The sequence below is a fragment of the Gopherus evgoodei genome, chromosome 1 (genome assembly GCF_007399415.2).
Source record: "Gopherus evgoodei ecotype Sinaloan lineage chromosome 1, rGopEvg1_v1.p, whole genome shotgun sequence".
Taxonomy (NCBI): Eukaryota; Metazoa; Chordata; order Testudines; family Testudinidae; genus Gopherus; species Gopherus evgoodei.
The window spans coordinates 340,920,977-340,946,405 of record NC_044322.1 but is presented as its reverse complement, the minus strand read 5'-3'; the positions used below and the strand labels follow the sequence as shown (position 1 = coordinate 340,946,405).

The following is a 25,429-nucleotide window of genomic DNA, read 5'->3' as shown; positions in this document are numbered from 1 at the left end:
AGTAAAACTTCATAATTTTACTGTACAACTGGTAGAATTAGAGAAAGACTGACAGCAACCAAAAAACACCTTCAACAATTACAAGACTTTACTCTGGCCTTATCCAAATTCAAAGAATATTTTTTAGAAATTCTTTGGTGTATGGAATGCTTTGACAAAATTATGCACCTATTTGATGTAACATGCATAACACTAAGAACAGGAGTTCTCATGGGGCAATAGATGTGCAGTTTTTTGATTGCTCCCAGTTCACATTAACGTTTTTGTTCAACATTTACTTCTCTTTCACTTGTCTTGAGTTTATCTGCATTCTCCACTAAAATATATTTTATACTCTACCAGATTCCCAGTGATGTGGGACTTAGAGCAAAAACGCACCAAGATATGGTGCCAAGACTCCCTGCAGAAGTCGGGGCAATTGGACTAGCTGATGGGATCTAATTAGCCCAGGCACATCATGAGTCAGGCAGAATAGCAGAAAAATAACGGCAAAGTTTCCATATAGTGTACAAGGACAGGATCAGAAGATTTTCAGTGAATGAATGTGAGTCTCAATGGTGCAGAGAAATTAGAGTGAAGAATCAAAGAAAGTATAGGTTATTATATCACCCCAATTACCAAAGTATTGAAAGCCTTGCAGAGTTAAAAAATAATGTGTCTAATGTTGGTCCAAAAATGTTTTCTCCATTCCTTTGCCTAGGGAAAAGTAATAAAAATAAAAGTGATAAACATTGCACAGACAGATAATAGTGACTTTTGTGGCCATTCTTAGGCTTGGTCTACACTTAAAAATTAGATCAACATAATTACGTTGGTCAGGTGTGTGGAAAAAAAGCACTCCCTGCCTGACACAGTTATGCCAAACTAACCCCCTGTATAGATGAAGCTATCTCAGCAGAAGAACGCTTCCATCGACTTATAGCTACCACCAATCAGGGAGGTGGTGCTCATACACCAACATATAGGCAGCATCTATACTACAGGGTTACGCCAACATAGCTACAGCAACATAGCAATGCCTGTATAGTCTCTCTAGTGTAGACATACCCTTGGTTCTTGCAGGAGTGAATTCCATAATCTAGGACCAGCACTAAGAAAACTCTGTTTCTACCACACAAAAGCATAAGCTTCACTCTAAAAGACCATTCAAGTGGCTCCTGAGGACCAAAGTTGTCAAGGGCTATGTAGATGTTTACTATTTAACATTCAACTTTTATATAGTGATAATTACACAAACCTTTGCAATAATCTGCAGGGTCTTCTTGCTCCTCATCATCAGATCCCAGAATCTCCTCCTCTGGTTCTGGTGGTGCTGGCTCTGGCAGAGGTGGAGGTGGGGGCGGAGGTGGAGGTGGTGGTGCAGATGGAGCTTTCTGTTGAGGCTCTGGCCTGAAAATGAAAAGAAAGTACCTTTACTGAGAAGCTTGGTCAGGACGCTAATTGAGAGTTTAGCCACAAAATCCATCTTTCGAATTTTAGTGAAATACATCTCATTTATTTTCCAACAGTTATTCTTTACATTATCTGGTAATGCCCCAGGTATTTCCAAAATTGTATGAAGGTAAAGCTGGCAAGACGAGATATAGCTTTCACATGAAGACAGACCATAACACTGAAACAGCTCATAAAAGGTTTACAGTATCAGGATAATTAGATATATAAAATATTACAAATTCCTAACCAATACATGAAATACTGCACATATGCTTTTAGAGTCTGAAGTACTTGGAATCAAGAAAGAATATTTCTCAAAGATGACCAACGTGGACAAGTTATACCAAGTCTTCTCTGTGACAGCAAACAAAGAAGTTTCAAGAACATATTGCAGGGAGCAATCCTCCAACGGCTATTGAAATAAACTAGATGACTCAATAGGCTTTTTTCATATCTAATTTTTATCAGTAATGTAGAAAATCACCTCATATGGAAAGAGCGAGTAGTAGTAAATAGGAAGAAAAGACTAAGCTTCTAGCTAGTCTTTGCTCAAAATATGCAAAGGATCAATCAATGGAAAACCCACAGATTTTAACAAATATTTAACAAACATGTTTTTGAAATAGTTTTTGAAATAGTGAATTGTTAAAGACATTTTGTACACTGATAAATGTTCTGGCTTCTGAAGATAAGAGATATCCTACAAGTGAGATGTCTTCTTGGTTTAGCGATTTAGAATACATTTCATATACGATAATTAGAATTATTACAGTTAGTATTTGAAGCTCAGAGTTTTGTCAGATTTTCACATTTGGTTGTCACTAGTTATACACGTAAGAAAAAGGACATTTAGATACCTATCTGCTAACCATTTTTTTCCTCTTTCTCAAATAGGTTGATGTGTGGAGGCGGGGGTGTAGTCAGACAAATATATAGAAAATCTTATTTGCAGAAAACAAGATCAGTAATATATCATAGTGCTGTAGGTAAGGTTGATCTGAGCTTTCCATCATCAGCTATAACTATGCTTATTTCACATCTATTGCAAATCCCAGCTCTCTGAAAGATCTCATTTAAGTTACCAGTGTCTCTCCATTAGAACCACAAGAATTGAGGACAGGAAAATACATTGGTGTAACATGTTAACTTTTCAACTCTGGAAATCTAAATTCAAATACTGCTCCTTGATCATAACAAAAAAGTATTTAAGTGGATTTACCTCAGTCCTACATGTATTCATATCACAACACATACCCCTCCACCTTTTTGCACAACATACAGTCTGTTTGGGAAAATACAACATTTGGAATAGCAAGGTACAGTTGGTCAGAAATAAGTTTCCTTGGCAATATGGGGCAGCTTGCACATCAGCTGCTATGTCTTTGCTCTAAGCAATATTAGAACATGCATGAGTATCCAATTTATCCCCCCTCCACCTCCTCCAGAAACAAATGGAAGAAGTGTAATTATGTTCTGAGTAAATTCTGAGATTTAGAAAAACAATTTTGAATATCTTTCAGCATCTTTTTTGCTAAGCTTTAGGCAGGAATTAACAATTTAAAAAAAATAAAGATTTGAATTGGAGAGAATAGAAACAGGGGAAGGAAAAAATGCATGCATAGTCATATAGCTAGAGTCCTGAGTGGATATAAAATTTGTATCTGTATCCAATCCATATTCTTCAAACATGGTCCGAGGACATAAAGCAGATATCCGCAGATATGCAAGGCTCTACATATAGCAATTGCGTTTCTAAATATTTCTTTCAAGGAATTGGATTAATTTTTATTCCTTTCATTCTTCCTTTTTTGTTAGTGTCATTCATCTCTGTACTGCGATTTTTGACTGAAAGTAAAACTGAATTTGGTCTCACAAAAACCATTCTCAGCCCAATCACCATCAATCTTACTACAAGATCAATTAATGCACCTGAAATCTACCATCTCCAAAAACCTGGAATTATTACATAAATGAACAGATAGCATTAAGTCCAGCTGGATGTTGACAAAAAACTCTAATCCATTTAAAAAAGAATTCACAGTGTAAAGCTCCATGTCACAAACCTTGAAACTTCATCTTCTGGACATGAGGCCATTTTGGATACCGTGGTCAAGGACTGTAAACAGTTCAACATTAAGACTGATGAGCTAGAAAACAAATGCACAATCATGAACTTGCACTTGGTTGGCATACCTGAAAACAGTGAGTCAGGTAACAGGACATATTTCTGAATGTCTGGAATCATCACATTGGATTACGTGACTTTAGAAACTATACTAACTAACTTCAGCCACAAGATTCTACACTGGATAATGTTTCAGAGAGTATGGCAATAATAGCCAGGTAGAATATACTCCATCCCCCCTCACCCCTCCACCACCACCACAGAATATTTTCACCAGACACCTATGCCAAGAGGCAAGTAGAGCAGAGTGTTGGGTGCAGAGGTAAAGTGTGTTGGGGAAGGTGATAGGTGAAAGAAGGAGGAGAGAGGAGGACGAGGGAAAGGGGGGAGGGGGAAGGTATGAAGTGGGCAGTAGAGTGGAAAGGGTGGGTGGAGAAGAGATGGATCGGGGGCAGCTGTGAGGTCAGGAGTGGAGGACAGGGTTCTGGCACTATAAAATTCAGCAATACATTACTCACTAAACCTTCTCTCTGAGGGAGAGAACTGTGCAAGATGCTGAAGCTACAATGAATCTACAGTGATTTAGTAGCAAGGAACTACTGTTCTATTTCTGCACCAGATATTGACAGTACTTAAGGGAGAACCGGGAGTTATCTCAGAAATAGGACTCTTAACTTTTCATTACTCATCTTGAAGTAAAACACCAAGGGATATCAAGAACCTCTCTCCAAAGGCCAAAAGTAGTCCATATTTTTAGAATTTGAAAAAGCAGATATTTCTGGAGAAATAGTCTAACAAAATGAAGCTTCATTTGAGACTTTTACAACTTACTATATTTGATTTGTTTTAAGAAGAGATTTTTTTTTCTGTTGCAATCCTTGCTATATTTGCTAGCTGGGAATTCAAGGATAGGTTGTTCTTATTGACCTTTGTGTATGTTAGCAATCGTTGGAACAAGGAAGGATGGAAGGAGGATTCTTGAAATAGTTTCTTGTCTGGCTATTTAGTATTTTACTTACAAGGTATAAAGTGTTGATTAAAATTAGAGAGTTCTGTTTTGTCTATGGAGTCTGTGAGACTGGCATCTCTGGAAAGGTTAAAATTATTTGCTGCCTGAGAAGGGGATGGGGAAGGACAACACCTGGGTGATTAGTTATGAAAGCACTTCTCCACTTTTGTGGGATTTTTAAACTAAACACATGCTACAGATCACATAAAAATGGTAACATATCTACCACTTCATTTGGCTGCCTGAATTTTGGTCAAATAGTTTAATAAAAACTAGTTATGATACTTTACCAATGTTAAATTTTGTTCTCCCTCTACTACAATATTTCACAGTACTCTGCTGTGCCAGTGCTTATGAAGGAGTACTTACAGGGTTACTTTACATGTCCTCTTATTGAACAAACAGATACTATGAAAGCTACTCTTGTATTCCTCTTTGAGATGTATGAAATAAATATAAAATTAGTTATTGTTGAGATTTTATTTATAACTATAAAGACTACCAAAATGCTAATTTTTAAAAATGTTGTATTTACATTTGTTAAGTGGACTTTAAAACACCTTTGGCATTAAAGAGTCAAAATGCTAATGTTTTAATTATAGCAAAAAGCACATATACGAACTTCAATGAATATTTTTAAATCAGCATTATCAATTTTTTTATGTAATGCAGTAAGATTTCTAACTAAAGATTATTTACTTTATTGCACTTTTATAACATCCCAAATACGAATCTAACACACACACACTAAAATGTGCTCACTCATTGTAATTTTTTCTTTCTACACGGGGCACCCTGCGCTCCATTATAACTGGATTATCCTCCTCAACTTTCAAAGCCTGGAGGCTCCTCTTTTTAAAAACAAAAAAACAGAAAAAACACTCTAGCTTTAGAATGTTTCTGCCAGCAGGTGGAGCTCTTCGGAGAAATGACTCCCTTTCACTCCCCTGTCAATTGCTCAACCTAATATGACAACTATCAATTCTAATTAATATCATTACAACAGATTAGATATCTCCAGGCAGGATACTTTATCTTATTTGTTTTATATACAAAAAATAGAAATGAAGAATTACAGCAAAGTCCAGATCCCAAGCTCTCAATCTCTCTGTAGGAGTGCTCCAAAAGAGAAAAAGGAAGCATTGAGGTATTTCCCCTGCAGCTTGAAGGTAACGCAAAATTTGGTGATAGCCTGCATGTGGTCCTGTAGAGCACCAAGTGCCCACTTCAGAGAAGGAAAAATTATGGATGGGTAAGTAAAATTTTCTGTCCTCTCTTGTGGGCAACTGGTGCTCCAAGATCCCTTACAACTGGGAAGTAGCCAGCATGAAAACCATCTTCTCAAATGAGAGAGAAATTTAAAACACCAGGAAAATTTAACCAAAAGAATAAATAGCTTTTGTTTGAGAGGATTTTTTGTTTGCTAATTTTTTGCTTTTCTTCTTTCTTCCCACACACATAAGAGTTTTAATAAAGGAAAAGCAAGAAAGACGCCAGAACCCTTTGTCCAAAAGTCAGACAAAGACAACACAGCTTCTTTAAAGTGATGGATAAGAATACACTGAACACCAGGTAACCATACAGCGAAGTTATTGAAGGAAAACATTGTTCTGCATGGAGAATGGCCACGTGTCTGAATAAGTGAGCCCTCACAGATGGAGGGCAATCTTATATGCACAGTCTGTAGATCTGACAAGTTATTGAATTTATCATCTGAAAATAGTGGACATGGATGCCTTTGTACCCTTTATGTCCTTCAACTATCCTGAAATTGCATCCAATTTTATTTAGTTTTATGTAAACAAAATTTGAATGACCTGATCACATCTAAAGTACGCATATGATTCTCCTAACTGTAGAAGGGCTTGGTACACACAGAATGAAAACAGACTGGCTGAAGTAAAAAGAATTTTGGGGGACAGAAAATTCTGGTGCAGGCCTGAGAATCACCACTTCTGGGAACAACTGCATATGAAGGATTCCAGATGAATAAATCCCCTGAATTTACTAACTCTCCTGACCAATGTAACTGCTAACAGGAAAAACATTGAATAGAAAGTTACAGGAATACTCCTTCATACATTTATTAAAAGAAGTTCAGGGATTACTTGAAGTATATGATTCTACTAGTCCTCTTGACAGCATCCTCTGTAGACACACATCTTTAAGGAATGAAATGTGAGGCTGCTGCAAAAGAAGAACTACAAGTAGAAATACATTTTATGTTTAAAAATGTAGGTCTGAATCTCTTCCTGCAGAAAGATAGGAGGAAATAATACACCAACTGATCACAGTACAGTATTTGCACTTCTGCAGTACTTTATATGTTGCCATGGGCAACGGCTATGATTCTTACTGCCATCACCACTGCCAGTATACATCGTAGTAAGTGGAAAAATCATTAAATAATAACACAAGACAACCATATTGGGTCAGACAAAAGGTACATCTAGTCCAGTATCCTGCTTCCACGGTGGCCAATGCCAGGTGCTTCAGAGGGAATGAACAGAACAGGTAATCATCAAGTGATCCATCCCGGTCCCCCATTCCCAGCTTCTGGAAACAGAGGACTAGGGACATTTATATAATATGTAATAAAAAAAACTTACTAGGCTTATGATCGTTAAAATTTATTGGAGACCTGAGGCCTCATTAAACTTGCACAAAGGTTTTTCAGCTTGTTTCTGTCAAACCTCTCAATTAGCTCCACATTATTAACCTCAAAAACAATAGCATTGGAAATATATATATTTATGGACCTTATTATAATCTTGTCTGTTTTATTCTGAGTCATAGAGATGGACAAGCCTTGCACTCCACTAGGGCAAAACTGAACTATTTATCATTAGAGAGCGGAGACTACCTCTAAGCTTTATCTCAGAAAAAAGCCGCGAGAAGCTAAAAATATTCTTGGAATAGGAAAGATCTCCCACCCCCAACACAAAGCACTTGCCTTATCTGGAATCTCAGTGGATTAACCAGATGACATCTTATTTTTTTTATTTTGTTTCTTTTTCTCTCTTTTTTTTAAAATGAATTGACCTGCAGAAATCACTGCAATTAAAACAAACAAAGTGTACCTGTAATTCTTGTTCTCGAATATATTACGAATAAGGATTGGCGCAATTAGGCTTCAGTCTCAGGACTGAGGGCTAGAAACAAAATTAACTCAAACTTCCAAAAAGGAGGGTTAGAATCGCATTTTTCATCATTGTCTAAAGCATTTGTGGACAGTGAATGCCATTTGTAAGACTTTATGTAGTGAGATACATAGATGTAATCTGTCTCTATCAAATCTAATCATTAAAGCTCGTCAAAACATTTAGTCAACGTTGAAACATCTCATGGACATATACTGGTTTAAAAAAACATTGCATTGTGAAGTTTTGTTGAGAAAGACTCATATTCTGATAGCCTGGTGCCTAGGTCAATGCCCTGGGAGACTCAGGTTCGAGTCCCTGCTCCGCCTGATTCAGAGTGATGTGAGATGAAGTATTCTACTCTGAATCAAGGAGAGAAGAGACTGGACTCTGCATTCCAGGCCAGTGCCCTAATTACCAGGCTATGGAGTGCAAAAGTCTCAGTCTCTTCCTCTCACCCACCCACCCAAAGGTTGCTATGAAGCAGCAGAGGAGATTACTTACTAGGGATGTAAAATGTTAAATGCATAACTGGTACATATTAGTCTTACCAGCCACATATTAGTCTAATTGGTACATATTAGTCTAACCCACCTTAACTGTTAACCCCTGGACACTCCAACCAGCCTGGAGCGCCCCAGCCGCACCACCCAAAGCAGCCCCAGTCGCAACAGCCCCAGCCCCACCAGCCCAAGGAGCCCCAGTCCCAGTCGCACTGGCTGGATTGGCTCCAGCCATGCCGGCTGGCCAGCCCTTTAATCAGTTAACTGTTTAAATGAAATATTTTAAATTGTTTAAACAGTAAAAAATTTAAATGGTATTTACATCCCTATTACTTACCTGTAACTGGAGGTTCTTGGAGATGTGTGATCCCTATTTATATTCCAAAAGTGGTTGCACATACATGCGGGGGGGCGGGGGGGGGTCATGGAGCTCCCTCTCGTGGTAGAGGTACCAGGTCCAGCTGAGTGCTTCTCCCAAGGAATTCCGCGTCCCCAGAAGGCACACTGCATAGGGCATGACATTGTGGGAAAGACACCAGTTCCAGAGGCAGATGGCCCCTGTGCAGAGCAACAGAGACATGGTCTCCCTGTCTGTTAATGTATGCCACAGAGGTGATATTGTCTGAGAATATCTGGTTGTGCCGATCGCAGAGAAGAGGCAGGGACGCATGACAAGCTAGGCAGACCACATGCAGTTCCAAGTCGTTGATATGCATGTGCACCTCGTTGGGAGCCCATGTCTCTTCTGTGTTGTGGCCATGCAGATATGCACTCCATCCAGCTAGGGAGGTATCCATGGTAAGGATGGCTATAGGGACAGTAGTGGTGAATGGGAGGCTGCATAGCACGTTGCCAGGATCGATCCACCAGGTGAGGGAGGTGCAGACTGAAAGCAGGGAGAGTCAGGGCTGAGTCCTGGTGGTTGATTGGGAACTTCAGACCAAAAGGAGCCACAGTTGTAGACAGTGCATGTGGAAGCAGGCATGAGGCGTCACATGGGTGCAGGGCGCCATGTGACCAAGGAGGAAGAGACAGCAGTGTACTGTCATGCACGAGTTGTGGCACAGGTTCGCCATGAGGGCAGCAAAGCAATCCGCTGGGAGGGCCAAGTTGCTTCAGAATCCAGGAACACCCCAATGAAATGGATTGTCTGCATCGGGAGAAGCATGGATTTTTTCCTTGTTGACACAGATGCCGAGAGGGGCAAGGAGCAAGTGGAGACCAGCAACAGCTGATGTTGTTTTGGCGAGGTTGGTGCCACAAGAGCCAGTCATCCATGCAAGGGAACACAGAGTGTCCCAGACAACAAAAAGTAGGCTGCAACAATCGTGAAGACCTTGGTGAAGAGCCTTGAGGCCATGGCAGTGCTCAAGCAGAGTACTCTGAACTGACAGTGGTTGTCTCCCAGACAGATGTGGAGGAACTTGCAGTGAGTTGGGTGGGTGTCAAAATAGAAGTGTATATCTTTCCTGTCAAGGGCTCTTTGAACCACACCTCCTGGGGAAGGGAGGGAATGATCGATGTGAGCGTTCCCCATACAGAACTTGGTTGGTGCCATGACGCGACAGAGGAGGTGATGGTGGCTGATGGGCACAGAAGCTAGGATCTGGGGCACCATCAAGCAGGCTCCTAGTACCAGGTGTAGGTGGGCTGGTTAGGGGGGTAGGGAGATGGACAGAATGGCAGCTTATTCTGCCAGCAGCAGGGGGCTAGGTTGTAAATTCCCAGAGACCAGAGGATCACCCTAGAGTCCTTCAGGAAGTGAAGGGCCTCATCCATCTTAGCAGAGAACAGTTGTCCTCGTCTAAGGGGAGGTCCTGGATGGTGGACTGGACTTCCCTGGGGAAAGCCTGAAGATTCCAGGAAGGCCTCTCAGGGTCTAACAACATCTGTGGCCAACAAGCAGGAGGATGTGTCTGCCGTACTCACTGCTGCCTGGAGACTGATCTTGTCAATAAAGCGGTCTTCCTCCATCAGGGCTGGAGCCTGTATTATTCATCCTGTGGGATATCCTCCAAGAATTCTGACAGCTTAGCATAATTATTGAATCATACTTTGCCAGTAAAGCCTGGTAGTTCAAAATGCGAAATGCAGGGCCGCAGATGAGTAAAGTTTGCATCTGAGCAGATCCAGGCACTTTGCTACCCTATCTGGAGGGGTGAAGGTAGAGCAATGCTGACTTACCCATTCCGTTGCTGTGTGCACCACCAGCAAAGCCAGGGCAGGGTGAGAAAAAAAAGGAAATCAGCTTCTTTGGATGTCACAAAGTAGTGATGTTCTACCCTCTTAGCTGTTGGGGCACAGGACACTGGGTTGTGCCAGACCGCTCGAAGGGGTGGAGGATGGCCTCATTGATGGGCAGAGCCATGTGTGCCGGTCCTTCAAGCTGAAGGTATCCAGCAGCTGATGGGGTTGGCCCTGGACTTCCTCCCAGGGAATAACCAAAACAAGGGCCATCCTCTGCAGCAGCCCCAGTATAGGCGGTGATAATCAGGAGGCAGAGGGTTGGGGGAATCAGGGCTTCGTCCTGACAGGAGGATGCTGCCATCAGGCCAGCCACACTTGGTCACTTCTGGGTCCAAGTTGGACGGTTCCAGCAGAAGGGCTCAGATGAAAGGGTACAAGGCCTGTGAAGGTGGGTACGGCCAGTGATACAGGTCCTATGTGGGCCATTGCTGCCATGGGGTCAGGTCCAGTGGGTACTATGGGCCCCAAGAATAGGGATACCACCGTGGTGGGACCGGGGGTAGCCCATCTGGTATGGTGAATGTGTCCAGGAGTCTGAACTGCACCGGGATACTGGGGAGAATGATGGCTCTTCCTCTGAAAAGCCCTCTGAGTCTGAAGAGGCCTGCGGCAGGGCCATCAATGTGGGCAGTCCCGCGACTGTTGGGTGTGGATCCCAGCCCAGGAGGAGTGGCACATCCGCTGATGTAGGTGGCTGTGGAGCCAAAAGGAGCAGGGATAATGGATACAGCAGGTTGAGATGCGCCTTTGGGAGCAGCGGTTCAACCCGTCCAGGTGTCCAGGACACATCCCACTGACTGCCAAAGCATGGAAAGGGGATGCACAGAGTAGAGCATGGGGATTCCCATTAAGGTGAAGAAACATGCCTCGGAAGGCTGTCATGCTGCACAGCCAGCACAGAAGCCAACTGTATCAGTGCCTCTTTCTTCCTCTCTGCCTTTTTTCCTGCCACATGTGTAGTCGTAGGGAGCGACATAGTGGGTTCTGCATGCGACATGTCACCCAACTGGGCACAGCTCGGTTAGGAAACGCGATGCATCAAAGCAGTCCAGGATGGAGACCTGCTGCGATGTCCACGGGATAACTTGCAGCTCTCCTTCTTGGCCTTCTCGTGCTTTGGGCAGGAGGGATGAAGAGGGTGGGGCGCTCACCACCGGTACCACCAGTCCAGAATTGGGACACTGCATGGGGCTGGAGTGCTTCCTCCTTGAGAAATCTGCAGAGAAGCAGGAGACAAGCCTTGCAGATCCACAATAGAAAGGACCTGCAGATGTCACAACACACTGTGAGATGCACTCCCTCTAGGAAATAGAGGGGTTCTTAAATCCCAGGATATGAGGGCACAGTAACCTGATGACATCAGGGTGGGCCCTGAACAGGGCAACTATTGATACTAACTACAAGATATGTACACAACTAAGAGAAACAACTGAACTAACTATATACAGTGCATGATTCTTCTCATGTAGGCTACACGTGTGGAGAGAGAAGATTCTGACTATGATCATGCGGCAGTAAGAGGGACTAAGAGTGTATCTTCCTGTGCAGCCTCTTATAACCTCACCTGGAGCATGAAGCAATGAAAGACACTCGTGCATGTCAATGGACACTGCTGCTGAAAACTTCCAGCTCTGGCGCATGCTCACCCCATTTGTAATACATATAGGGATCATCACTCAAAGAAGAATCCTCATCCTCCAGATAGTTCTACTAACAGTGAGAAAGGAGACTATGGTGGGTATGCTCACCTTATTCAAATGAATAATCCCACCAGCTTCAGTGCACTACTCACGTGAGTTTGGAAAAAAGGATTTGGCCCTATGGCTAATAAAGGCTATGCTAAGTATGAAAATATCAAATTGAATGTATTTAAGATATAGCTGTATAAGCATGCTCTTCTCATCTCCATGGAGAACAAGGAACACTGGAGGCTATGATGCTCTATCTGTATGATTATGACTCTCCTGAGAGTTCTAATTCATGTGCATCTGACCATGAAAGCTTATGCTCCAATACATTTTTTAGTCTTTACGGTGCCACAGGACTCTGTTGCTTTTTACAGACCCAGACTAACATGGCTACCCCTCTGATACTTGACAGGTTAGTCAAGACACCTGGGGCCAATTAAGATCCTTCTAGAAGGCAGTGAAGACAGCTAAATTGACTGGGACACCTGAAGCCAATCAAGGGCTGGCTGGAACTAGTTAAAAGCCTCCCAGCTAGTCAGTGAGGTGTGTGTGTGCGCGCCAGGAGCCATAGGAGGAAGCTGTGCTGCTGGAGGAATGAAGCAGCACAAATCCATACCAGGTGCAAGGAAGGAGGCACTGAGGTAACGGTGAAGGGGATATTGAGTGGGGGCTGCTGTGGGGAAGTGGTCCAGAGAATTGTACATGTCCTATTTCCAAAAAGTCAGCTACCATAACTGCTAATTTTAGGGTCCCTGGGCTGGAGCCTTGAGTAGAGGGTGGGCCTGGGCTCCCCCCTCCCCTCCCTGGTTAATCACTGAAACTGGGAGACAACAGAGACTGTGCGAGGGAGGGTTGCTTCTCCTCACCTTCCTTGTTGGCTTATGATGAAAACAGCTCAGTAAGCTGTGACCCTTGCCTCTAGAGAGAGAAGGACTATGCAGATAGTCACAGTGAGCCTCTGAGGCTAGCAAAATCTGCCAGGAAACGCAGGACCCATGGAGTCAAGGACAGAGCTTTGTCACATAGGGTGTCACTGCCAAATGTGGTAATCTAGAAAGCATCAAATTCAAAATAAGCAGAGAGACTACAGAAAAAATTGAAACAGGACAAAAGTAATCATCAGTACAGCCCAGAAGCCTTAAAATTCCACCTGTGCTGAAAGAAAGTAGTGGTGGTTTGTTTGCCTGTTTGTTTACATTTTAAACAAGAACTCTGTTTGTTGATGGTGCTTACCCTGCAGGGCATGAAATGCCTTGAAGAACAAAAAGCAGTCAGGAGATGGTTCATTAGTCGAAAAAGATTCAGGAAGACCAAGTAATTTATCTTCAAAATGCAATAGTTAAACTATTACTTTTCAATATAGTAGACATCTAATTTCACTCATAGAACCACTTATTATAAACAAACATATCTGGCTCTCTCCGTTGTCAAGGTATGGACAAAATAAACTAATTAGACTTTTCTTTCTATGATCACTACAAGTATGTATTCATATATCATGAAGAAAGTGGGTTGAACACATGACTGAAAGTTTATTCAGCACAGAATCGTACTTTAAATGGCCACACCTAACAAACTGTCGGGGTGAATTAACAAAAACTAATTTCTGTGGTGAATCCACTGACTGCATATAATTATGTATATGGAGCAGCCTTCAATCTCTTGAACCGCTCAGGACTTAAAACTGACATTTGCTGATTCAACAAATTACTTTTAAACCATCGAAATCATTCTATAATACATGGTGTGTATAGTGAATATGAATTTTAAAATGTGACTGCAAGGCCAATGTAAAATATTTATTAAATTCCATAATCCAACATGCTTCGGTTTCATTTCTTATGACTATGTGGAAAACATGACTTTTGTCATTTTTTACTTTTGTATTTTTTATTTTTTGGTTGGTAATGATTTATGCAAGTAAGGACTCCAGTAAAGCAGCAGCAGCGTGAAACTATCCATTGATTTTAAAAGACATGCCTTTATAAGTTTCTCTATGGAGAAGAGATTGTTTTCAAAATAGTATATAGTTTACAAATGAATTAAATTAGGGAAATAAATGTATCTTGATGAAATATGGATGCCTGGAAAATGTGTACTGAAATAATTCAAATTTTGAAAACAGATCAGTTTAGTAAGAAGTGGTAGCTTTACATACTATGTTAACTGTTCTGTCTAGTTCTTGACAAAGATACTGTATTATTCATAAAGAAATGCACAAAATGGCATCTTTACATAATTGACAAAATATGTATTTTTCCAGTCATGTATTTTTCGAGGATCCTCTGGTAAAGCACCAAGACTGCTGCCATGATTACGCACATCGCAACTCAAACAGGTCATGGCATGTTAAATGAAAACAATGTGGCTTTTGTGACTTTATATCTCAAATTTAAAATGTTGGTTTGCATTTAAATTTCCTTACAAAGTTTAGATAGGATAACTTGCACTGACTTTGCTTTGCAATTATCCCCTCATCCCCAGAGCCCACACCCCCAGCCAGAGCCTTTACCCCTCCCACACCCCAGCCCCCTCCCGCACCCTGAACCCATTTCTGACCCCCAGATAGAGCCATCACCGCCTCCCACACCCCAATTCCCTGCCCCAGCTCAGTGAAAGTGACTGATAGTGGGGGAGAGCAAGCCACCGACACACCAAACTCTAATTGTTAGATGGTAAGTCTGAAGAAAAGACAGTGATGTCCAATTTCAAGCCTTGTTTATTCTGATGACTTCACTGTCTCCACCGGCCTAGCAGTGATCTCTTTAGGTTGGAGCACAAGCATATTGATGTGGCAGTGCAGGGAAGCATAATTATATAATGACAACATGCTTCATTTTCTATCATTGTCTGGAGTAAAAGTTATTAAACTTTTAAAATAGGGACTTCCTTCATTAATATGACTATTTGTACTGTGGTTGCACACAAAGTTCACAAATAAAAGTGGGAGCCCATCGTGCTAGAAGCTCCACAAATATAATAGTATTATTGAGCAGTTAACCTTTGGAATAATATTTTTGAAGAACCACAAAAGAAGTAGAGTATCTTCTAAAAAGAAAGCCATGTTCTTTTGTGTCCTGAACAGCTTCTGACTGCTAACAAACAGAAAAGTATTTAGGGCAGTTAAAAAAAAAGACGCACTGGAAATTAAATTTACCCCATTTTTTTCTTGCCAGGTTTAGGATTATAATTAGCAATCATAGCTTTCATCATCTCCACCCAAGGTTTTTGGACCAAAGAAGAATGAGTTAATAATGAATCAGACGAGCTTGACTCAGTTATTAGTTATTTCGGACACATGAAAGCTGTCTAGAAAACTTTTTTCTCACTTGTAAGTACTTGTTCAACAGGAATAATTTTAATTTTTTAGGCTTTTTTCCTCCTCATTTCCTGCATTTCCCACCCAAAGTTTTTAAATATTTGGCCATACAATTAGTACTATTGAGAATCATGGGAAACTTTCTGTGGCAGTGTTAAAGTTATACTTGCATAAATAGTAGTGTAGAAGTTAGCCATGTTAAAGAACTTTAGTAGGAATATCTAACATTTAAATTGCATATAAGTTACTATTTTTGCAGTATATGAATTAATATTTAATTCACTGCTCCATCTACCATGTCCTGGTCACTCATCTAGAATTCAATGTCTCTACCATTACATATATATCTGGATTGTGAATGGGAGCAGACTGGAGCTTACAATTAAACTCATGAGGATGAGAACTGCAAGAAAGCACCGATGATATTGTTCACCAAGTATCTATCAATCAGAAGCACTGTCCTCAAAAAGCAATGCTTTGCTCTGTCATATCCAAAGAGCCTGCATTCCAGACATGGTATGGAAGCAGGCAAACTGCTATAATTTGACATTACCCTCACCAGAGAATATGGGTTGGACCACACACAGTGGAGAACTGGTACCCAAGCTAATGTCACTGTAGCCAATCCCCAGCAGCTGTGCAGAAATGTGTTACCTGTGGATATGTCAAAAGGAGTATATCACAGTGCTGTAGCTGCAGAAATGCCACTGCAGCATGCACTGGGGCCTGTAAATGCAAGGGATGTGTTGGCACATAAAAACATAGGAATGGCCATACTGGGTCAGACTAAAGGTTCACCTAGCCCCGTATCCTTTCTTTCGACAATGGCCAATGCCAGGTGCCCCAGAGGGAATTAACAGAACTGGTAATCATCAAGTGATCCATCCCATCACCCCAGTCCCAGCTTTTGGCAAACAGAGACTAGGGACACCATCCCTTCCCATCCTGGCTAATAGCTATGGATGGACCTATACTCCATGAATTTATCTAGTTATTTTTTGAACCCTGTCATAGTCTTGGCCTTCAGAACATCCTCTGGCAAGGAGTTCCACAGGCTGACTGTGCATTGTGTGAAAAAATACTTATTTTTATTTGTTTTAAATCTGCTGCCTATTTCACTTGGTGGCCCCTAGTTCTTGTGTTATGAGGAGGAGTAAACAACACTTCCTTATTTACTTTCTCCACACCAGTTATGATTTTATAGACCTATAACATATCCCCCATTAGTCATCCCTTTTCCAAGTTGAAAAGTCCCAGTCTTATTCATCTCTCCTCATATGGCAGCCGGTCCATACCCCTAATCATTTTTGTTGTCCTTTTCTAAACCCTTTTCAATTCCAATATATCTTTTTTGAGATGGGGCGACCACAACTGCATGCAGTATTAACTATATTAACCATTGCTATCATGGTCACATGGTGTTACTTCCATCTATAATCTGCACACATTTGATGAGGTTGGTTTTCATCTGTCACCTTCCTCAAGAATGTGGGCATACCATAGAATTATACAGGAGCAATATGATATTTTCTGTCTTATTATCTATCCCTTTCTTAATGATTCCCAACATTCTGTTCGCTGTGTGGAACTGTTAAATTATTCCTGTCTAAACAATGTGTATAACATACAGTAACTGTCTGCATTCGAATAAAAATCATAGAAATTTACTAATTTTTCAAATTTTATTTACATTTTGAACTCCAATTTAGAAGGTGAAATATTCAAAATTCAGCTTGGTAAACTTTTTTTTTTTTTCAGGTTCAGCACATTTAAATTATGAAAGATAACTTGTTTAACTACTTTACTCTAAAAAATGCCTCAACATTTTATTTTATCGAAAATGTGCTCAGTCAATAAAAGAAAAAAGTCTGACTCATCCTTGGTTACTATTACAGGTTGGGATTTTTCTTTAATGTTCCACAGTGCCACGTGTTCTCTCTGCATATCTTTATTGTGTTGATGGATCTTTGAATTCCCCCAAGACTTCTAAAGAACTCTCTGCTTTGGGCAACCAATTTTAATATTACACCATTCTACAGTATCCTTTTTCTTTGTGCAGTGGGGCTGACATATCCTGAGTTTAGAAAATATATTATCAATGATATCCTAGTGGATTTTTATTATAACGTACATGTCAACAGGAGTTAAAAAAATAACACTTGCTTCTTATATAGATTCAAACTGATGGACCTGAAAACAGATGATATCTGTAGTTAAAAAACTGAACAAGTATAACACTGTCCACAGGGAACCATGAATGCTCTCAAAGTCAATTTATTCACTCAGTTACATTTAGAAAGAACAAGCAACAGTAAAATTAAGTGCATAAATGTGGTTCTTAAAAATAATTAGAGTATGTAAAAGATTTATAGTAGTGTTACGGGGTACAACTGTAATAAAAAAGAAATGATAAAATATACCACCACACACAAAGTGATAGTGAAATATACACACAAATATGAACACTTCAAAGGATATGGGGGTTTTTTTTTAATACTTTTTTCCCCTCAACCCACAGAAGCAATACACAGACTTTGCTGAACTTTTAGACTTGAGAGCAATTTTAGCATTGCTCTCTGTCATCCAGCTACATTGAACCCATGGCAAGATAAATCAAACTTTAGATTGTTGATGCCAAGGTCATCTTTTTGCCCCTCAGATCATATCCATCAAGCAGCAACAGACTTTTGCTGTGTTTCAGAAACTTAAGGCCTGAGAACCAAATAAGCAATACTTCACCTAGCAGTTTATCAAGAATGTGGCAGCAGGTTACTTGTCACAAAAGCCTGAACAATCTGCCACTTACATTTAGTAACTATGGAAGCAGACTTCAAGACATCCATCAATTATGTGCTGAATAATTCTATTCTTAAATGATATTTTTTCTCTTTTTTAATATCCTTTTGTTAGATATTTTAGACCTATATTCAAGATATATAATGCTGTTATGGAACACTGTTGATTTCTGAAGCTACTTTATAAGTATTCCTGTTGATAAAAGGAAAGCTAAGCTGGATATTGTGAAAGTTTAATGGATCACGTCTAGTTGATTAAGTTTTCTTCATTTGGTATAAAATTCCCTTGTTCTGTTCTATATTGTACTAGGAAGTACAAAATATTATGCTCTTGAAAATAGCAGGTGATGTACAGCTAATTATTTGGAGGTTAATGATTTTGCAAGGGTACAATGCTATTCCCAATTAAATCTCATGGAATAGTTATCTCGAGTTTTAATATTTTATGGGACCGTAGGCTAAGGTGTTGTATCCTTTTTCCTTTGTTCACTATTAAAATGTTGTTTTCATACCTACAGTACACAGAATATCTTTTTATATGTGACAACTGTAGTTGATATTTAGTTCTTCTATGTGTTAATTTTCTCTCTCCTTCTTAATATGAATACTGAAACTATTTATATTACTCTTCTGAGAAAATTTACACTTGGTATATAATATATAACTAGTATTGCTCTGATTACCAAGGAAAACAGGGCAGAGTGCAGGGGTGGCACATAATTGTTGGTGACACTATTCAGCTATAAAGTAATCGGGAACATAACTCAATATTTTTAATGGAATTCTTGTATTTGTATCAAATTGCTAACAACACGTACTGCATATATTTTAAAAAATACATCAAAGTAAAAGGTAAGTTAGAAAATAATATCTGAGAGCATTATAACTAAGGGTCTCTTTATACAGTGAATGTTTTAATTTCCTTTTTATTTTTTTCAATTCACTTTTCTGACTGTCCCCTGCCTGCTATATTTATCATCTTCTCTTTGCTTTCAAATAGCTGCACAAATCTCCCCCAGCCTACATCTCACATCTCATTTTGTAACTGGTCTCCCCTTCTCCTTTTCACTGTATCAACAATGGATGTGTTGATGCCTCTTTATGTTCTTTTCCTCCCAATTTTAGAACATTTTCCCCCTTGCCCTTATGCATTTCTCTTGCAAGACCCCCAGGGGGTGTCTCACCTTCTTTCAGGTTTAAGACCTCTAAGGCAGGGATTGCCTTTATAAATCTAAAGGCAACATGAAAGCAGTGGACATGTTATTCCTTGACTTTAGCAAAGCTTTTGATACGGTCTCCCACAGTATTCTTGCTGGCAAGTTAAAGAAGTACAGGCTGGATGAATGGACTATAAGGTGGAGAGAAAGCTGGCTAGATCGTCAGGATCAATAGGTAGTGATCAATGGCTCCATGTCTAGTTGGCAGCCGGTATCAAGCAGAGTGCCTCAAGGGTCGGCCCTGGGACCAGTTTTGTTCAATATCTTCATTAATGATCTGGAGGATGATGTAAACTGCACACTCAACAAGTTTGCAGATGACACTGAACTAGGAGGAGTGGTAGATAGGCTGGAGGGTAGGGATAGCATACAGAGAGACCTAGACAAATTAGAGGATTGAGCCAAAAGAAATCTGATAAGGTTCAACAAGGACACATGCAGAGTCCTGCACTTAGGAAGGAAGAATCCCATGCACTGCTGCAGACTAGGGACTGAACAGCTGCAGAAAAGGACCTAGGGATTACAGTAGACGAGAAGCTGGATATGAGTCGACAGTGTGCCCTTGTTGCCAAGAAGGCTAACGGCATTTTGGGCTGTATAAGTAGGGGCAATGCCAGCAGATTGAGGAACATGTTCATTCCCCTCTATTTAACTTTGCTGAGGCCTCATCTGGAGTACTGTGTCCAGTTTGGGGCCCCACACTATAAGAAGGATATGGAAAAACTGGAAAGAGCCCAGCAGAGGGCAACAAAAATGATTAGGGGGCTGGAGCACATGACTTATGAGGAGAAGCTGAGGGAACTGGGATTGTTTAGTCTGCAGAAGAGAAAAATGAGGGGAATTTGATAGCTGCTTTCAACTACCTGAAAGGGGGTTCCAAAGGGATGGATCTATACTATTCTCAGTGGTGGCAGATGACAGAACAAGGAGTAATGGTCTCAAGTTGCAGTGGGGGAGGTGTAGGTTGGATATTAGGAAAATCTTTTTCACCAGGAGAGTGGTGAAGCACTGGAATTGGTTACCGAGGGAGGTGGTAGAATCTCCTTCCTTAGAGGTGTTGAAGATCAAGCTTGACAAAGCCCTGGCTGGGATGATTTAGTTGAGGATTGGTCCTGCTTTGAGCAGGGAGTTGGACTAAATGACCTCCTGAAGTTCCTTCCAATCGTGATATTCTATGATCTATTTTGTACTACACACTACATTATCTGTTCTTAATAATAATCTGAAATACACAAGAGATTTTCATGCACATTAGAATGGACTACTTTACAATTTTGTTCACTTTTTTTTTAATGTAGACTCAAAAGGCAACCCACATGCCTTCAACCTAAGAAAACTGATATAAAGATGGCCCTTAAAACTAATATTCCATGCTATGAGGATGAAGTTGCCCCAGACGAAAAGCACATCCTGATGATTTTTAGAAATGTTTGTTTTGCAATATATACTTGAAAAGAAGGGAAGTTATTTAAGTCATATTTTCCCATTTATACCCTCAGAGACCTGGAGATGTCAAATTAGGTATAACATTCATAAATGAGCCGAAGCCAGGAAGTTCTAGGCAGCATAACTCTTTAGAACCTACCTAGTTTTCCAGAGCTGGAGGATACTGGAAAGGATACTTCCATATATTCCTGGCTGGTTTCATATGACTCTCCCTATTGGAGTATTTATGCCTTCTGTCCTGAGCACCTAAGTCCTGTCAATAAATGGAATAACCAATGCAGAGGCCATGAGAAGAAAGAAGCCTCAATACCATGGATACAGCATTTAAAAACTCTATATAGATTTTATTCAGAAAACTCAACATAATTTAAAAGCTAGAATACAAAAAGAAATAAAATATCATCTTCGTATATGAAACAAATGCATATTTTTGAGCAGATAACTAAAGCAATTCTACCTGAAGAATTGCTTTTGACTTATACACAAAAAATAACATATAGATAAGATCTGTAGTTTCTACATAATCAAGCATATAATGTTTGTTTTATTCATGATTTATGAGCTTTTCTCTGTTGTTTCATTCGCTAGACAGATTTTTTTTTTAAAGAATTAAACAGATGGTCAAACTGAAAAGTAATGTGAAATTTCAAAACTCTAGCATTCCTAGCAAATAATTAGGCTGGAATAAAGCACATTATGAAAATATACATGCAAACAACTAGCAGTATGAAGTAATGCAACACGCATTAAAATGAAGCCTGCAGCTAAATCAAGGCAATGGAGAACACTAAGCACTGGACAGTATGGTGTAGGCCAGGGGTGGCCAACCTGAGCCTAAGAAGAAGCCAGAATTTACCAATGTACAGTGCCAAAGAGCCACAGTAATATACCAGCAGCCCCTCATCAGCTCCCCCTCCCAGCGCCTCCCGTCCCGCCCACCGGCAGCCCTGCCGATCAGTGCCTCCCCATCAGCTGTTTTGTGGCATGCAAGAGTCTCTGGGGGAGGAGCGAATGCATGGTTGGCTCGGGGAGGGGGTGGGAAGGGGTGAAGTGGGGGCAGGGTCTGTGGCAAAGCCAGGGATTGAGCAGTGAGCACCCCCCAGCACATTGGAAAGTTGGCACCTGTAGCTCCAGCCTCAGAGTCAGTGACTATAGAAGGAGTCGCATATTAACTTCTGAAAAGCCACATGTGGCTCCAAAACCACAGGTTGGCCATCCTGGTGTAGGCCAAGGCCTTTCTGCAGTAAGACGTAACAGCCATAGTAGGAGAGCAGCAGCCATGAGCTAAGAAGCAGGGAGTCACAATACAATATTGGGTAGTTAAGAAGCATTTCTGCCCTACTAGCACCAACAGTGACCAATCAAACAGAAAAATCTTGAGATGTGTAAACAGAACTTTGAAAGATAACACTATCTAGCAAAACCACTTATCAGCAATTTCGGTTGAAAAGACACCGTTGATTGCTTTTGTCTGTTCTTTAATTTGTAATACTTCATTTGTTTTCCTATAGATATTACTGTATTCTTTAATTTATTTTTGTCAAAATTTAACTTAACTAAGGTGATGGGGTATGATTGCTTAAAGAACTGTTACGTAATGGGCTAAAACTGGTGAAAAACTGGTGTAATGCTTTAGTTTAAATGATTGGTTAAGTTTTAACTAAGTAAAATACAAGTTTTAACTATATGAACCAGGGTCCAAAAGGAAATTCTTTGGCACCTAACTCCAGGACATGGTCCAAGATCAGAAGTGCCAGACCTCAACACCCTGCAAACCATACTGTGCAGAAGCCGGAGTCCCCACATGATTTAATCTTGACTGGCCATCAAGAAAAGTTTGTCTGCCTTTTTGGGAGTGGCGAGCACTGCATGCTTAGCATGTCTATTCTGATGATCAATTATTAATAAATATAGGTTAAGGATATTACTGTATAACGCTCTTTCACTGGGAAAAGGTCCCGCATATCCACAAGGTTATGCCCTGAGCCCAGGATGGGTGGGTATTTAAATTGACCATGTTTTGCACCAAGCCCAGGACAAATTAACTGGGTTATACCTTGAGCCCATGGTATGGTACAGGTGGGCTGCCCTAGACAGTGTGTGGGTCCCAGAAAAATAACTTGATGCAGATGATTTTCAAAAGCAGAACACTGGTATGCAAAAGAATAGTTATTTACTAAATATTTCTACTTCTGGCCAATACCTAACAGAGAGAAACAGCCTAGCAGGCAAACATGCTCTTTATAGCTGGTTGTCAACTTTCTTTATCGATTGCACCTTCCTTGCTATGACAACTAAAAGCACAAAATCTTTATTAGGAATGAGAATTAACAGGTCTTAGAAAACCTGAGATTCAGGAAATCAGAAAGCACATATTTTCCCTGAACACTAAGTTCACTGTATGGCCTTAGTCTTCCAAGGAACTGAAAAAATAGATCAGACTGATCAATATGCAGTCACTAAATGCACAACAATCAACCGTGAATCAGCCAATTAACATGTAACACACTCATTAAGTACATCTCAGATAGAGACATGGTACCAACTGAAACATGGAACCACACAATGCTGGGGAGAGAGGCTTTACTACCCTTGTTCCCCATCTTCCTCTCTCTCACACACACCCACCCGCCCCCCCTGAAAAAAGTTACATTAGCCAAAAGAAAGCCAAAGTAAGACAAAGCTTTAAAATTTTTCAACCTGTTTGTTACTCATGTGAATGCATCCTGGCCTCATGCAATTATTATTATTCATTAAAACTACCACATAATGTTCTTGCAGTGTATTGGATTGTATATAAATGGATCTCTTATGAGCCCTGTAAAACTGTCTAGAGACTTTAGATGGTTATTCCATTTTGCCCCTTTACAGGCTGTAATTATTATAATTTTGCAAACTACCACTCATCAACTCACCTGAGATGACTGAAAATTCGCCCTTTGTTCTGGTAACATTGTGACTGTCACATGGAACCACCTCTGACTGCAAACAGCTCTGTCTCTTTAGAGACCAGGAGGTGACCTTCTACTGGTGCTTCACTATTATCAGGGATGTAGAGGGCAGGATGGAAAGTTGCAAGCCCTTCCAATTTCCCAAAGCCAACAGCCACGCATTTCTCCTCCCCCTCCCCCATCAAAAAAAAAATAAATTAGCAGCATATGCAAGGGGAGTGTCCAGATATTTTTCCAAAACTGGTAAAACTTGTGACACTTTCGTAAGGCTGAATTACTAAACCTATGATTCCATGACGGAAAACATGGATTGAAGATCTTTTTTCAAAATTGCCAGAAAATAGTTTTATGGGCACAGATTTTAAAATCTGAAATAATCAGATGTTTGTCTATCTAGACAACCTCTTGGTCAATCTCTCAAGAAATTATTTCAGTTAAATTACTTTCCATCTTTTTCAGGATAATTAATGAGATGGGAAATCTTCCTCTTTTTTTTCATGGGAAGGATCAGCTCTATAAACATGGATATACTGCCTAAGCTGTCATAAGTCTTACAAATGGTCAGATGTGATTTTCCAACTATACTATTCAAAAAGCTTGCGTGCAAGAACATTAATCCTAGACTAAGACTGCAAATAAAGTTACAGAAAGGAGCTCATGTTCTTATATCAAAACCATCCAGTATCCCATCTTAAAGACTGAGAGTTATAGCTAGATCATTCAAGGAGACCTAAAAAAGTTTATGAAGGCTTCATAAAGATTTTATTGCAAATCATGTATGTTATCCTTTACAGAAGCTCCCCGACTTACGCAAGCATTCCGTTCCAGAATGGCTTGTGTAAGTCGAGTTTTGCATAAATCGGGAACATATCTCCGACAATTATGCAAAAAAAAAATTTTTTTTTAAATGCTTACAGAACTTTTTCCATAAGTCCAGATTTCCGTAAGTCGGGTTTGTGCAACCTGAGAAGTGCCTGTATTTACTTTAGACTATGTTTTTAGAGAGTGTAGTGTCTCTGAAGATCTACACTGTGAAACTGAACCACTGCTGATCTGGAACCTTCTGGAAAAGTGACCACTGGGTGTGGATGAGTGCTCCCTTATGGAGCTGAATGTTTGGGGTCAAACATATAAAATGTAGCATTGACCAAATCAATTCTGATTCCTTTCCCTCTAATTTAAAATGTTAATAAGGACTCCTAAGAAGTAGGGAAAGGTGGGGTTGGGAGAGAAGAGTGTAGATCTATGGAGATGATATACTTGAAAATACAGAGAATGACAAATCTTTCTTTTTACAAGAACTGCTCCTGCAGACCCCATTTTGACAAATTAATCAGCTGTCCAACTCACAAAAAGACATTTTGCATAATGGATCTCGCAAAACAATTAAAATGGAATGCCCGATTAAAAAATATATACTGCTGCAGGAATTTATGATTAGAACATTAGTGACAGATTTGCAAATCTGCTTTCAATCAAGTAGAATGTGTCCTCAATCCTTCCTGAATAAGGATAGTTGTCAAATCATAACATGTGAATGCAGTCTAGTTCACTT

The 25,429-nt window shown here is 40.2% G+C and overlaps 1 protein-coding gene across 1 annotated transcript in view; it reads right to left on the bottom strand.

Moving 5' to 3' along the window:
• SRPK2 (SRSF protein kinase 2) overlaps window positions 1–25,429 on the bottom strand; it is a 330,240-nt gene that overhangs the window by 143,132 nt on the left and 161,679 nt on the right. The window contains 2 exon segments of the mRNA XM_030552625.1: window positions 1,238–1,389; window positions 3,498–3,581. Of these exon segments, the coding sequence (XP_030408485.1) occupies window positions 1,238–1,389; window positions 3,498–3,581 (236 nt within the window).